The sequence below is a fragment of the Cryptomeria japonica genome, chromosome 5 (assembly GCF_030272615.1).
Source record: "Cryptomeria japonica chromosome 5, Sugi_1.0, whole genome shotgun sequence".
NCBI classification, from domain to species: Eukaryota; Viridiplantae; Streptophyta; class Pinopsida; order Cupressales; family Cupressaceae; genus Cryptomeria; species Cryptomeria japonica.
The window spans coordinates 36,140,586-36,156,850 of NC_081409.1; the positions used below are offsets into that span (position 1 = coordinate 36,140,586).

At 37.4% G+C, this 16,265-nt stretch overlaps 1 protein-coding gene across 4 annotated transcripts in view; it reads left to right on the top strand.

Moving 5' to 3' along the window:
• The window catches only part of LOC131057368 (carboxyl-terminal-processing peptidase 2, chloroplastic), a 103,904-nt gene that overhangs the window by 61,004 nt on the left and 26,635 nt on the right, over window positions 1-16,265 (top strand). For all 4 annotated transcript variants that reach the window (XM_057991514.2, XM_057991513.2, XM_057991518.2 and 1 more), the window contains 4 exons: window positions 234-309; window positions 472-513; window positions 1,541-1,649; window positions 2,305-2,402. In XM_057991514.2, coding sequence (XP_057847497.2) covers window positions 234-309; window positions 472-513; window positions 1,541-1,649; window positions 2,305-2,402 — 325 coding nt within the window. The remainder of the gene's footprint in view (window positions 1-233; window positions 310-471; window positions 514-1,540; window positions 1,650-2,304; window positions 2,403-16,265) is intronic.

Here is a 16,265-nt window from a genome sequence, read left to right on the forward strand (position 1 = left end):
ATGGTGCTAGCCAATCTGAAAGGTTAAGGGTTCCCGTGTTGTAAAGGGTCCTAATAATTTGATGCATGTTATTGCAATTTTACTGTGTAATTTATTGAGTGGAATTGATGTCTCTGAAAATTTTATTCCCTGTGAATGTTTCAAGAAAATGAAGATAAAATATGGGAGAGGTGCAGAGAATAGATAAGGGAGGGCTCTGAAATGGGTGTCTGATACCTATTCTTTTCTCACAGGAGCTGTTAAGGAAGCCATTGAAAACTTACGGGAGAATAAAGTAACATCCTATGTGCTAGATCTTCGGAACAACAGGTTATTTTGACTCATTTGCTATATTCTTCCTCATTATCCCGAGAAACTATGTTGAAATAGTTTTGATGTATGTGACTCTATTTGGCATTGTCTGTAAGTTAATTATTTTTCTTTGGTTATTTGACTTTATGTTCATAATCTTTGGTCTGATATGGTTCACAGCGGCGGACTTTTTCCTGAAGGGATTGAAATAGCAAAGATCTGGTATAGTTTTTGTGATTATTTTGAACAATTATTTTCACATTTATTGTCCATTGCACTCATCTGCCTTGCCAAAGTAATCAAACATTTTTTTAACTTTGTTTTCCCTGTGAAAGTAATTCAGCAACTTACACAATACAAATTAATTAACTTGATATATTGGTTGTAAGCTAAGTAAATGAATAATAATATAATCAATATCCTTAAGAATGATGAATTTTTTGTAAAGAAACTGATGGATTATATCTAATGAGTATCCTTGAAGCCATGTCGAATGGGATGAACTTGAATGGTAAATCATTGGGGCATGATAATGGAGGCCTGTGTTCTAGTCTCAAAGGCATGTAGACATACTGAATGTTGAAATGGTTAAAGTACCACATCCATTTCTTGGTATGCTGTATCCTGACAGATGACACCAACTCCAATTAGTGGGTGATTGAATAGAAGAGATAACCCTTGGTTGTGTTGTCTAAGCCGAAGGTTAGCCTACAAGGGAAAAATAAATCCTTGGGAACAATGAAATCAATTTACATAAGAAAATTAATCAGGAAATGTATTTAAGAATGTTTAGCCATGATTTTTGATATGTTGTCTTCAATTCCACCTTTTATCACCTTTTTTATATATGTATTTGTCAGAAATAAATAAATAGATCCTAAGAGGACCCTTGTGTAATGGATAAGATTCAAGAGGGTGCAGGGATAAGAAAATGAGAAATTCAGTGGTACTTTCTCAATAAAAAATATCAAATAGCTAAGATCTAAAATGTAACACAATACTATCTATCTTTAATATCGTCTTTCTGCAACAAACATATTGGGGATGGGGCATTTTTGTCTATGCTTTTAATTGATGCAAGAAAGAAAGCATGTGAATATTTAGCTTTGATTTGTGATTTAACAAGAGCTGTTGCAATATTGATCAAATATGTCATACAATTATTCATACTCTTGACTACAAAAAGTAAGAGTTAATTTTGATATAAGGTTGGACAAATAGATGATAAGAATATTCGTGTTAATTTCAGGTTGGACAAAGGTGTGATAGTCTATATCTGTGATAGCAAGGGTGTTCGTGACATATATGAGACAGATGGGAGCGAAGCAATTGCAACATCAGAACCATTGGTAGTGCTGGTAAGACGCAATCTGTTGTTTTCTAGAATCCTTTCTTGAAGGACAAGAAGTTAACTTTGGAAAAACTCCAGCTTGAGCAAGATGGTTGCAGTACATTAAATTGGACAAAAGAACAAAAAAAATACCAACAGTTTTTTGAGCATCCTTTTCGCCTTCCATTTAGAATTCGAAACCCTTAAGACTTGAGAAAAAAACTTACTTTGATCATTTTTAGCTTGATTTCATTCTTGCAACAAGAATTTAACCATGAATATATGCAATGGCTATCCAAGGCTTAAAGAATTAGTGTGTGTTTTAAAGATTATCTGATCAAAAGGATCTTATTGAGGTCTAGTCTTCATGCGTATACCATGACCAAGCCCTGATTTAGAGAAGACATATAATACGAGACAATCATCTTCTATTATTTTGTCAACTTCGAACAGATATGTTCTTTGATGTGATGGCTTGTGAAATAAGCAAATTGGCTATGGTTAGATGACATAAGAGCTTTGTTTTTATTAAACCAAAGTCTGTTGCCTTGCATGTAGAACAAATTCATATACATTTTACATTAATATGAAATCCCTCCAACGTAAATTATTGTATAAAATCTTTAGCTTATTGCTGTGACTATTTTAATAATAATGGTTTTCCAATAAATTTTTCTCTGAAGGTAAACAAGGGAACTGCAAGTGCAAGTGAGATTTTAGCAGCTGCCCTGAAAGACAATAAGCGGGCAGTTCTACTTGGGGAACCTACGTTTGGAAAAGGGTAAGTGCTATTTTGTTATGATGTAAATTTTGTATGTTTTGCCTAGTACAACGGCATTAGAGTAATAGAAAATAATGTTAGCATTGTAGAATATATCTTACCATTATGGGATGAGTTTTATATTTTATATTGTGCTATCCTTAGCAGATTTTTGTAATTTGTTTCACGTAGGTTGTTGGGAGTTTGTTCCTAAGTAAGAGGATTGGTTGTTTCATTCTTTGGCTTATATAATAAGTCATTCTACGATGTAATATTCATTGGCTCAAGAATATTATGATAATATGGCATCAGAGCCATATCGGTAGATATGTGAATAATTCTAGTGCTAGATCAGCTGCAATATTTATATTATCTTTGTAGAATAGGAGTTCCAGGCAACTAATTGCTGGGCAGCAGTAGGAAGGACTTGGAGCTGAGTGAATTAGATGCAGGAAAAGGCATTGGAGCTGTCGATTGTCAAATATTTTGCTGTATTTCCCTATGCTTTAGCTTGGAAGCCCATAAGAGTATTGGACTGCAGTAAGTGGGACAACAGTGAGGCATTTTCTTTTTTTACCATGATTCTTTGCTTGGCTTTACAGTTTACAGCTCCAAATAATCCACAATATATTATAGAGGTGTGGGAGGTCAGCTTGTAGTTTGTGAGATTCATAAGGCAGGAGGATGATAGAAAGGAGCTGTGGGAAGACCCTTTGTGGATGAGTGATTATTTTTTCTTTTCCATTTAATATGAATATAAAACTTTATAAAGATTTAAGATTTGTCAAATCACAATTTATAAAGTTCAAAACTTATGGGTTCCTAAATATTTTCTCCTTGCCTTAGAAATATCCTTGATTTCGTACTTTATATTCTAGAAGAGATTTTCATTTGAAAATTGGTGACGATTTTGTGATTCCATAGGCTGTAATTCTTGAGTGTAAGAGTAGTATTTGATCAAGATAATACTCACCACTTTGACATTGGTGCATCTCAACACTATACGTGTCTTAAATATTAGTATGTAAGTTTTGTTGAAGATAAGAGTAGTAATCAACACTATAGGTGTCTCAATGATTGGTAAGTAAGTTTTGTTGAAGATAAGAGTAGTAATGAATTTGTTTCTTTGGGAAATGGTTGGACATCACTTTGTAAATGGATGTGAGAATGTTTTATTGCAAAAAATAGAGCCTAGAATGATTGCCTAGATATTCATTTAACTTAATAACATGAGCGAAAGTATTCCTATATAAGATTATGAAAGACTTAATCGATATGGATAAGAACAACTAAACTAAAGTCATAATGACTTTATTAAAGCCAAAGCTAAAAGTTAGTTGACCACTACTAAATAATAATTACTTTAGTTCCCACCCTAAATGGTCAATCTACTAACTACAACAATCTTATCCTGAAATTTTACAAATTTGTCACGACCCAAGGACTTGGTAAGAGTTTTTGCAATGTGGTCCTTTGTTGGTCTATACTACGACATAACAGATCCATCTTCTACAAATTGTTTGATGAAATGACAATGTAGTTCTACATGTTTGGTATGTTTGTGGAAGATTGGATTCTTGGCAAGTTTGAGCACCCCTTGATTGTCATAGAGCAAGGGTGTAGACTTAGATTGTGCATCTTCATGTCAAATAGTATCCTTTTAAGAAAAACTACCTCACACTCTGCTTTTACTGCTCCTCGATATCTCGCTTCAGTCGAGGAAAGAACTATTGCATATTTCTTTCTAGTTCATGTGACTACACCTATAGCAAGGATGAAAACATATCCAAAAGTGAATTTCTATCATATATAGAACCTGCCCAAAGTCTGTAAACCCACACAGCCTAGAGTCTTTGTTTCTGCTATACAAATGCCAAAGTCAAGTGTCTTTTGCACACATCTCAACACCCTCTTTGCTTTAATCTAATGTACTACTATTGGTGTTGTCATAAATCTTGAAATGAAACTCATAACATAGCTTAAATTAAGCCTAGTGGCTATAAGATATATTAGGCTCCTCACTAGTTATTTGTAGGCTAACTCATTAACTGCCTTAGAGTAAATTTTGGTTGAAAGCTTCAACCTTTTCTCCATAGGCATGGACAAGATTATGCAACCTGTCATTCTAAATTTATCAAGCAAACTCTTGGCACATATGGATTGTGAAACAAAAATACTGCCACCTATTTGCCAAACTTCTACATCTAGATAGTGCTATAGGAGGCCTAGATCAGTCATGTCAAAAGCTTTACTCATCTCAGATTTAATCTATTCATCTACCTATATTATATCATAATATAATATATGACTAGTGGAATTGGATCATTACCTATGGTTTTGGCATACATATTGGAATCTGAAGGACTTTGCTAAAATCCTTGTTCAATCAAATACCTATCAATTTTTGATGATCCATGCCTTGGGTGCCTATTTTAGGTCATATAGAGCTTCCTTCAATCAACAAACAATGTGCTTCTTCCCTATAATGTAAAAACCTAGTGGTTGAGACATGTACACCTCTTCCTCCAAATCTCTATTAAGGAAGGCACTCTTCACATCCATTTGATGGATGGCTAGTCAAATTGAGTTGCCATGGCTAGGACTAACCACATGGTGCTCATTTTTACCGTAGGAGCAAAGGTCTCCTTGTAGTCAATGTCTTGTCTCTTTGAGAACCCCCATGCAACCAACTGAGCTTTGTACTTGTCTAATAAACCATCTACCTTGTACACCCATTGGTAGCCAATGGGTTTTCTCCTTTGTGGAAGATCTAAAAGACACCATTTCCTTTTTTTTTTCAGAAGATTCTCATGGTCAATTTCCATGGCCTTTTCTCATTCAGGTTTTCCTTTTGCCTCCTTGAATCCTTGTGACTCTTAAGCTCCCCAAATATAGGCCATTAGAGCAAAGTAAATCATGTTTTTCTTGCTCTTGCCTCTTGATGATAGTCCCTCGACCATTTGGCTTACTCAAACATCACCAATGGTGCTTTCCCACCACTTTGATCTCTTCTTAGAATTTTCTTCATCCAAACCACTGTTGTCAACATGACTTACCTTGAGTAGCTCCTCTACATTCTTAGTAAACACCTCATCCAACATTCTTAGCAAACATTGTTGTCAACATCCAAACCACTGTTGTCAACATGACTTTTAAGATGACTTACCTTGAGTAGCTCCTCTACATTCTTAGCAAACACCTCATCCAACATTGTCCTCATGGCCTCCCCTTATGCCTCATTGGAATATGAAGACTCCAATCATACAATGCTCACAAGCATTTGCACGAAAGAATGTGGTGTCCCTATAATGCTACATGGTGGTAAAGTATGTGGTAAATCATGTTGCCTCTAATCACACAAGTACCTTGCCTTTGGTGTGCTCTCTTATCAAGCTAAGCACCCAAGTATGGTGGTAGATAAATTTTGTAGTGTTTCTAGCATTTTTAACTACATTGTTGATCTATTCTATCTTCCTAGTGTACTCAAGCATTAAATCAAGACAATAGGCAACATGGATTGCTCAAAATTGTGGGATGGCTCTCTTGAATTAATGGCCCTACAACTATGTGTGTAGCTGTATTGTTCATGACATTTTAGAAAAATTTCTCCACCCTGATCTCCTTCTCACCCACCTTTGCCACCCAAACAACCCCCCACCCTCTATCCTCCCCACCCTCGCTTTGCCAATTTCAAATTAATTCAACATTAATTATCATGAGTAGCTTCTCCAAGCATCATAGAAATAACTAAGCAAGAAACAGGCACACATCAACACAAAGAACACCAATTTTACGTGGAAACCCATTTGGAAAAACCACGGTGAGAACAATTGCTTGGATCTACTGCCCAATCCAGCATCACATCAAATTTTGAAGTACTTACAATATTTAGTAGGCACCAACCTACCGGAGACACCCAATCCCCAAATATATTTGTTGGCACCAACCCACAGGATACTCCAATCCCCTAATCCAAGATTTGAGCATCAACTCAGAATATGAGACACCGATCTTAATTACATCAAGATATACAAATGATATGTTATGCGGACCTTCAAGGCTGAACCCTCAACATCAAAACACTCTCACAATGTGCATAAGATCTTCAATTGAGTTCGCACATTGACCCTGACTTGAGTAAGATAGTTTTGCACAACTTTTGCCGGTTATCAGTTCTACTCACACCTACACCACTACTTTGAATGAATTTGATTGGCAATATATATGCATCCCAATAATAATTACCACCTTATGTCTGCTTGGATCACACTTAATAATATCCACAAGTCAGCCACATGCAAATTCATCAATCAAACAGGTAGTCTGCTAGGTCTGAAAGCCGACATGTTATTCTAGAAGTGGAGACACGCTATGCGTTACCCAACATACACTCTACTGGCCCCAATGAACATCCACTAGCTTCATCCATTTGGTGTATAGTGCAATACTTCTAGTGCATACATCTGGAATACTGAAATAGACTGAGAACAGGTCTCAGTGAAGATAATGTTGACTGTAACTTTCCTTCTTGATTTTCACCTTTGAAACTTGAATAAATTTGTATTTGTGTATAGCCTTATCTTTCGAAATGCAAGCCATGAAACATTGCTGCAGTACAAAACACATTGCCGGTGTATACTTCTGGATCTTTGCTAACAACTGAAACATGATTAAGATGATACTAATGACATACTTCAAAAATATTTCCAGCAAAGCTTGACTCTGTTCATCCAGATCATAAATGGTCTGACATGACATGACAATAATTAACATTACTGTATCTTCCGGACACTTGAACTTTAGCGGAACATGATGATAATCCATGTATATCCATGACTGAGCCCTTTAGATGTTATGTGTGACATGTTAGAAGTGATTAAACTTCCAGCAACCTTTGGGATATCTTGGCATCATTAACACCATTGACTGCACCTTTGATGTCAATCTAGTGATATATAGAAAAGGTAACATTTTGGAGTGATAATGAATGAATCCATCTCTCATTAACACAAATTGCATTCTATCACATCCATTGTTGGTAACTTGGTACAACACTAATTGGAAAAGACACATGGTTAGAATGGTTAATGAAAGTTGAGAATGTGTTCATTTTTAATGAGTGTGATTCAATGGGTGTGATGGAAACTCACAACCAACTGAACCAACAATGGTTGTGAAAAACGCAAATTCATAAACATAAAAATTATAAGCCTTTGACCTTAATAAGGGCCTTGACTGACGGAGAGGTCTTCCTTCACATTCAAGGGTGCAACACACGATGGGAAGTACTAAACAAGCTGAAGGATTTGTAGGATTCTTATTCAGAATTGATATACATATGATTGCAGCTAAAGTTGTTCAAATTGGAGTTGAAGAATAGTGATTTAATGAGCCTTGCTTCAGAAATCCAAGCAATTAAGCATGGCGTTGAAGATGCTGCTGTGTAAAAATTGATATATATGACTGCCTTCACAAAAGTTTTTCTTCCCACGTATTCGATTTACTTGGAGTCACTGCAAGCAAGCAATAAACTAAAGGCACTCACATTTGATCAGTTAGCTGAAAAGATGAATGAAAAAGAAAAGGCATTTGGAAGAAAAACCAAACCACATGAGGATGTTATTTGCTTTGGTAATCAAAAAGGCAAATCGTTCAATAAGCGTTCTGTTGGTGTTGTTTTATCATATACCGAACATTAGAATAAAATATCCAAGGATACTCTATCCTCTCTCGAGCAAAATCACTACTTGTGCCAAGATTGCAAGCGAGAGCACAAGGCGACTCCAAGGTCTATATGTGCGAGCGGGCGGGCGACTTTATGTTGGATAGCTACCTTGGTTATGTATGCTGAAATACAAGGGGAACTTACGCTTGGCTTGTTCAATTCACAATGGAGATTTATCGTTTGAGTTTTGGATCATGGATTTCAAGAAAACTAAAAAGGAGCTAAGGTTTAGAAATTCTAATCTATTCCTAAGAATTCAAGAGACAGTATTGACTAGGTGACTTCAATAACAACACTTTGCTTTGCCACACTTAGGACAACTACACAAAGTGAGTGCGATCTTCAAGGGATGTGCTTATGATTTTCATACTTATGAATAATACCAACAGTTGAACAATATTACTCAAAGTAGAAGTTAAACCTTCACAAAATAAGCTTAGACTAACTTTACACAATGATCAAAAATCATCTGTTCATCAAAAGTATGAGCGAAAATTCACCATAAATCAATACTTATCAAATCTTGCATTGTTCTAACATACATGAAATAAAATCTAAACTATGATGAGGGATAAGAATCATGCCAACTGCAAAATAAGAGAGGTAAATCACCATCGATTCGAACAATGCATTACTTATTACTTTGGCAGTTGTAAGCAACAATTACATATCTCAACATGTTTTGTGACATGCTCCCATGATTTACAAATGAGAGGTGAGCTCAATTTATAGGCTCCCCAATTACAATTCAATGGCCACGATTGATTTCAAATCAACAGTCGAGATTACAAAATAAAACCCTAATTAGGGTTTGGCACAACTAACTACCCTTCGACCAATGAGAAAATTATATTTGAGGACACTTGTCCTTCTTGCTAAATATAAACCAATACTAAAGTAGAAGGTTGTTGCATTGTGAAGTGTGCCTTCTAGAAGCTTCTGGATAAGTCAGGTTCATTGAACTTGGACATGCTGACTTGGAACAATTTGATTGTTGAACGTTCTCCTTGAATTCTCCAAATTGTGTCGAGAAATTGTTTAAGTATGGATTTTTGTTTGGAATACTCTTCTTGTCGCCATCTGATCTTGATTGGGAGCTTCTCTTCAGGAGATGAAATACTTCAAGAAATCCAGAATTTCTTTTCATATTTTTGCCAAGTCTGAAGACTTTTCTTTCTTGATGCTAGGAAACTCTTTGAATTGCCTAGGATTTTGGAGAAGAATTCCCTTGTGCCTTCGCCACAATGAAGGAAATTGGAACTTTTTCTATGAATTATATCCCATACTTAGCCAAATTTTGGCTAGTCAATTTTATTTTGTGACATCTTCATGTGGATCCTCTAGCAGCTAGCCAAGATTTTGACCATTTCTATGCTCAGACACACTTTGCCTGTGGTTTAGCCTACAATTCTGAATCTGGCTTGTGCTAAATAGAACAAATTCCACGTTTGGACAAGAATTCTATTCATCTCTTTACTTTTCCTCTTTATTCTTCTTCTTTCTTCCTGTTTCTCTTTCAACACTTAGTCAAAATTTGATTCTTTTCTGAATCTGGCTTGTGCTAAATAGAACAAACTCCACCTTTGGACAATAATTTTATCATCTCTTTACCTTTCCTCTTTATTCTTCTTCTTTCTTCCTGTTTCTCTTCGAACACTTAGTCAAAATTTGATTCTTTTGATTGTGGAAAATTCCACACTAAGCCATTTTTCATGTGTCAAACTTTTATTTTCCAACCCGTTCGTTTGTTTGACCCTTGATTTCATGTGCCAATTTTGTCAAAATTATTTTTTCTTTAGCCTTTTTTATCTTTCACCATGGCAAGTTGATCTTTATGTTTGATCTTCAAATTTTGGGCGAATTTTCATGCCTATGCCTGGCTTAGGAATCTTCACATATTCCATTTATGCCCGGACAAACTGGAACGTTTAAGTCTGATCACACTTTCAAGGTGTTTGGAAAATAATGTTCTTTTATCCTTTGCTTGTGTTTTATTTGCCAAAACCTCTTGCTTTCCTTCCTTGTGCGGACTTGGACAATCTCTTTCCAACTTTTGCCTTGCTCTTCCTTAGGCTGACTTGAAAGACTATGTGCCATGCTTTATTTCGTTTCTTGTCTTTCTCCTAGAGGGCGGACTTTATATCTTGTTGGACAGGGCGGACTTCATGCTCTATTTGCCATTTTCGTAGGCGAAATTTGCCCATCTTATGACAAGGCTGAGTTTGGAAGTCTTCATGAGAAGGCAAACTTGACAAGTGTTTGGACAAGTTCATCTTTGAGCTGCTGGGCCGACCTTGCTCTTCATTGGCCAAGGCAGACTTGGTAAGTGTTTAGACTTTGCCTTGATCTTCATCCTTCCAAAGCTGACTTTATCTTGTGTTGGAACTTCTTTATAGGGCGGAGTTGGGAAGTGCTAGACCAAGGGCTGACTTGAACTTACCTTAGACATGACAGACTTTGCCAACTTTTTGCCATTCCTCTCTTGCCTAAGTCGCACTTTGCATCATGATGGACAGTGCTAAGAAGGCGGACTTGGAGGCCTCCTTGCACATGTTGGAGTTGGAGGTGCCCATACCAAGGCGGACTTGAAGCTTGGAGGGCATGCTTTATTTCGTTTCTTGTCTTTCTCCTAGAGGGTGGACTTCATGAGTTTTATTCTAACTTTAATGTGCTTTTCCAAGCTTGGGCGGAGCTAGGAGTCCATTAGCTAAGGGTGGACTTTGAAGTTCTTGTGACATTCTATCTCTTGGGCGGGGTTCACCTTCTATCTGCTAGAGAGGGTGGACTTTGATGAAGTCAGGACATCTTCCATAGGGCGGAATTTGAACCTTCTTGGACAATCCAAGGGCGGACTTCATCTTCCTTGTACCATGTCTTCTACCTAGGCGGACTTGACAAAGGCTTTGCCAACCTTGACATATGCTAGGCGAATTTTGACTTGCCAATTTTGAAATTTGGCTTTGCTCCTTCTTTACTTTCCATGCCTTAGTTTCATTTCTCTCCTTTCAATTTGGTAGCTTAACCTTGAGTAGGAGTATGACTAACTCTTGCCATGAGTTAGTTGACTGATGGTAAGAGTTTAACATGTGCTTGCCAATTTCGCTTTGTGTCTAGGCGGAATTTAATCATTCCTTGCCTTGATTTATTTCTTCCCTTCAACTTTGTCTCAACCTCAAGTAGGAGTTTGATTTACCATCGCCATGAGTTAGTTGACTGAAGGTAGGAGTTTGGCATGTGTTGGACAACTTCACTTGTGCATGAGGCGGACTTGGAAGATGCTTGGAAGGAATTCATCATCTCTTTGTCATGCCAACTTGGAAGACTCCATGCCAAGGTGGACTTTGAAGAGTCTTAGCCATCTTAGACAAGGCAGACCTTGATGTGTCGTGGACATGCTTCCACTTCATGCTGCCTTTGCCATCCTTCTTGACCTTGGCGGACTTGGAAGTCTATGTGCCATTCTTGAATGTGCTTAGGCCTGGACATGATTCCAAGCTAATCAAACCTTCTTCCCTTATCATGAGCGAATTTCAACTTGGATTGCTATGTGCCATCTCCATGCTTGACTTTATACTCGATCGGCCATGTTCATGTCAAGTTTTATCTGGAACAATGTCCGCCCAACAGCTAGTGGAATATGTCAAGAATGAAGTAAAGTCCGCCTAGCAACTAGTGGAATATGTCCAAACTCTCATGAAGTCCGCCTAGGCTAAGGAAAAGATAAGAAAGATTTGCCAAGGCATGGCAAAGACTAAGAAGAGAATTGTCCAAGTAATTTGGAAGTCCACTTCGAAGAAGGAATTACGAATTTTAGACAAAATTTTAGAACTTCCAAGTTGGCCTAGGCATAAATGGAATATGTGAAGATGCCTAAGCAAGAAATAAAAAAAGTTTGCCTATGGCTCAAGGATAAGACATGAAGACAATCGATTTGCCATGCCAAAGAGAGAAAATTGCTAAAGGGAAAAACAAATTTGACAAAATTGCACGTGAAATCAAGGGGCAATCAACGAATGGGTTGGAAAATAAAAGTTTGACACATGAAAAATGGCTAAGTATGGAATTTTCCAAAAGAATCAAATTTTGACTAAGTATTGGAGAGGAAACAGGAAGAAAGAAGAAGAACAAAGAGGAAAATAAGGAGATTATTGTCCAAAGGAGGAGTTTGTTCTACTCAGCACAAGCCAGATCTAGAATGTAAGGCAAATCCACAAGCAAATTGTGTTTGAGCAAAGAAATTATCAAAATCTTGGCTAGGTGTTGAGGGATCCACATGAAGATGCCACAAAATAAAATTGACTAGCCAAAATTTGGCTAAAGTAAGTGAAAGACTTCACAAAAAAAGTTCCAGCTTCCTCCATTGTGGTGAAGGCACAAAATAATTCTTCTCCAAAATTCAAGACAATTGAAAGAGCTTCCAAAACTCAAGAAAGAAAAGTCTCTAGGCTTGGCGTAAATTCCAGACTTCTTGAAGGATTTCATCTTTTGAAGAGTCAAAGACAAACTCCCAATCAAGACCAGATAGTGGCAAGAAGACTATTCCAAACAAATTTCCATACTTAGGCAATTTTTCGGCACCAATTGCAGAATTCAAGAAGGATATTCAACAATCAAGATCAAGATGTCCAAGCTCAATGAACTTGACTTACCCAGAAGCTTCTAGAAGGCACACTTCACAATGTAACAACCTTCTATTTTATTATTGGTTTATATTTAGCAAGAGGGACAAGTGTCCTCAAATGTAATTTTCTCATTGGTCGAAGGGTAGTTAGTTGTAACAAACCCTAATTAGGGTTTTATTTTGTAATCTCGACTGTTGATCTGAAATCAATCCTGGCCATTGAATTTTAATTAGGGATCCTATAAATTGAGCTCACCTCCTCATTTGTAAATAATGGGAGCATGTTGCAAAACATGTTGAGATAAATAATTGTTGCTTACAACTACCAAAGTAATAAGTAATACATTGTTCGAATTGATGGTGATTACGTCTCTTATTTTGGAGTTGGCATGGTTCTTTTCCCTCATCATAGTTTAGATTTTATGTCATGTATGTTAGATGAATGAAGGATTTGATAGTTTAGATTGGTGAAACTTTTGCTCATACTTTTGTTGGATGGATGATTTTCATTCAATGTGTAAAGTTAGCCTGAGCTTTGATGTGGATGCTTAACTTCTACTTTGAGTAATGTTGTTCAATTGTTGGTATTTTTCATAAGTGTGAAAATCTTGAGCACAACCGTAGAAGATTGCACATGCTTTGCGTAGTTGTCCTAAGTGTGGCAAAACAAAGTGTTGTTATTAGTTTCACCCAGTCTTTACCATCTCTTGAATTCTTAGGAATAGATTAGAGTTTCTAAACTTTATCTCCTTTTCAGCTTTCTTGAAGTCCATCATCCAAAACCCAAAACGATAGATCTTCATTGTGAATTGAACAAGCCAAGCGTAAGTCCCCTTTGTATTTCAGCATACATAACCAAGGAAGCTATCCCACATAAAGTCGCTCATTTGCACATATAGACCTTGGAGTCGCCTTGTGGTCTTTCTCGCAATCTTGTCACAAGTAGTGATTTTGTTCAGGAGAGGATAGAGTACCCTTGGATTTTTTATTCTAATGTTCGGTATATTATAAACTGTACACCAACAGGTTCCAAGGTCATAAATGCCCTTTCTTGGGACTAGCGCTTCCTTGTAGCCGTAGGTAATCAATGCAACTGTACGGCTGCCTTGAATTTGATGCCAAAATGTGAGAGAAGTAGCCTGCACTAAATCGTCCCTCCAATCTTTAGATGTGTCCCTATAATCAGCACAAATACCTTCAAATTCTTCTCCAATTTGCTCAACCAGAAGTTTTGAATGAAGCTCCCTCTAGATGCCACAATTCAGTAGATATTTCACAACTTAAATGCAGCTTCACACTGAAGATTTGCATGTTCTCCAATGGCGGATTGCTTGCTGAAACCCTTGGTTTCTGTTTGCAGAGAGATATCATGAAAGAAATATGCACAATAGAATGGTTTGAATTTTCCCAAGGCAAGCATTTATATTTTCCCACTAAGGGGTCGATTTGTCCCAATTAATGCATTTAATAACATTTAAATGTTATTACTTGCATCTCAAATATTTTAACTTTAAATACCTTGGGATAAGTGCTCAACATAATTAATCATTTGGCTCCCTTTTCAATGATGAGTTGACCCTTCATTATAAAGTTGAGTTATAACATTATAATGACCCCTTTTATTATTTAATTATAATATGGGCCATTATAACATTAATGTCTCCATAAATACTTAACATCTCGCATTGTCGTCTGAAATGGGAGCCAACATTGTAAATCCCCATGTGACCAAATGCTCAGCTAAGAATAGAAAGGGGTCCTTCTCAATGACTACTGACTTACTATAAATAGTAAGTATAGCGAATGAAGTCCAAATGAAGCCAAACGAGAACCAGATTAGAGCATATTGAATCCTGGAGAAGATGCAACCCGCGAAAGACCCTCTATCCAACACATTAGCCTACGAGGGTCAGCATGATAGGCTAAACTTACTGAATATTTGATGTCAACTTGAAGGGGGCATCATAGTCCGTCCTCCCTAAAATTACTTGTCCTCATGCAATCTCAACTCCTGATGCTGCAAGATATCCTCACTCTCCCAAGTGGCATCCTCAACTGGTAAGTCTTTCCACGTAACCAAGTATTCCCTGATTAGTCATCTCCGCAACTGTATCACTCTAACGTCCAAGATGGCCTCAGGAACTAAGATCAATTTCCCCTCATCATCAAGTGGCGATAAGATTGCAGAAGGGACAACATGATGTCCTAACGCCTTCTTGAGGCGTGACACGTGAAAAACATTATGCACTCTGCTGTTAGTCGACAAATCCAACTCATAAGCCACCTCACCCACTTGTCTGATAATCCTAAAAGGTCCATAGTGACGTGGCTTAAGTTTCTCTGCACCACTCTTCTTGAGAGTAGACTGGCAGTAGGGTTGCAACATCAGATATACCATATTTCCAACCTCAAAGGATCTCTCAGACCTCCTCCGGTCAGCATACTCTTTTGCTGGTTTTGTGCCTTTTGAATATTCTCCTTGAGAGCTCTAATATTGTCTTGGTTCTCCTGTAAAAGGTCCCCAGCACTAGGCACTCTGTTGTCACCCATCAGTAAATCAAGAAAACTAGGGGCCTCATACCCATATAGTGCCATGAATGGTGTGATCTGGATGGACATGTGGTGAGTAGTGTTGTAACAATACTCACAAAGGTAAATCCATCGCACCCAAGCTTTCTGTTGTCTAGCTATATAGTTTTTGAGGCATCCTTCCACCCATTTATTCACAATCTCTGTCTGACCATTTGTCTGTGGATGGTAGCTAGTACTCAGAGTAAGCTCGGTTCCGCAAAGTCTGAATAATTCCTGCCAAAAGTGACTCATGAACTGACTATCCCTATTGTTGACAATTCTCCGAGGTAAGCCATGTAACCTGAATACCTCGTGGAAAAACAACTCTGCTACCTGAAAAACTGTGTATGTAGTAGTGATTGGAAAGAAATAGCCATACTTAGTAAGCTTGTCAACCACTACATATACGTAGTCTCTGCCTTGGGCTCTCGGCAAGCCCGTAATGAAATCCATGGACAAACATTCCCACTTCTTGTCAAGGATTGGAAGTGGCTGATGTAATCCTGCAAGGTATGTGTGCTCCTGTTTATTTTGTTGGCGAACAGGACACTCCCTCACATATCGGAGGACATTTGACTTAAGACCCTTCTAAGTGAAACGCTCCGTATCTACTTATAGGTCTTAAAATAGCCAGGATGACCTTCCATAGGCATGTCACGGAAAGTCCTAAATATTCTGTCCTTCATTAGTGATCTAGGGGTCAAGAAATTTCTGCCTTTGTAAATGATAAGACCATTTACAACTATATACTTGCTGTCCTTAATTGACCCATCAACTATGCCTGCTGCCAAAGTGTCTTTGACATACTCTGCTATAATCAAATGTCTCCAGTCCTCAGAAATCTCAACCATGGAGCTCAGATATGGCCGGCGAGATAAAGCGTCGACAACAACATTATGCGTCCCTTTGACATTTGACATAAACAATGTCAAAGTCATATGATTGTAGCTTACTGACCCATTTCTGC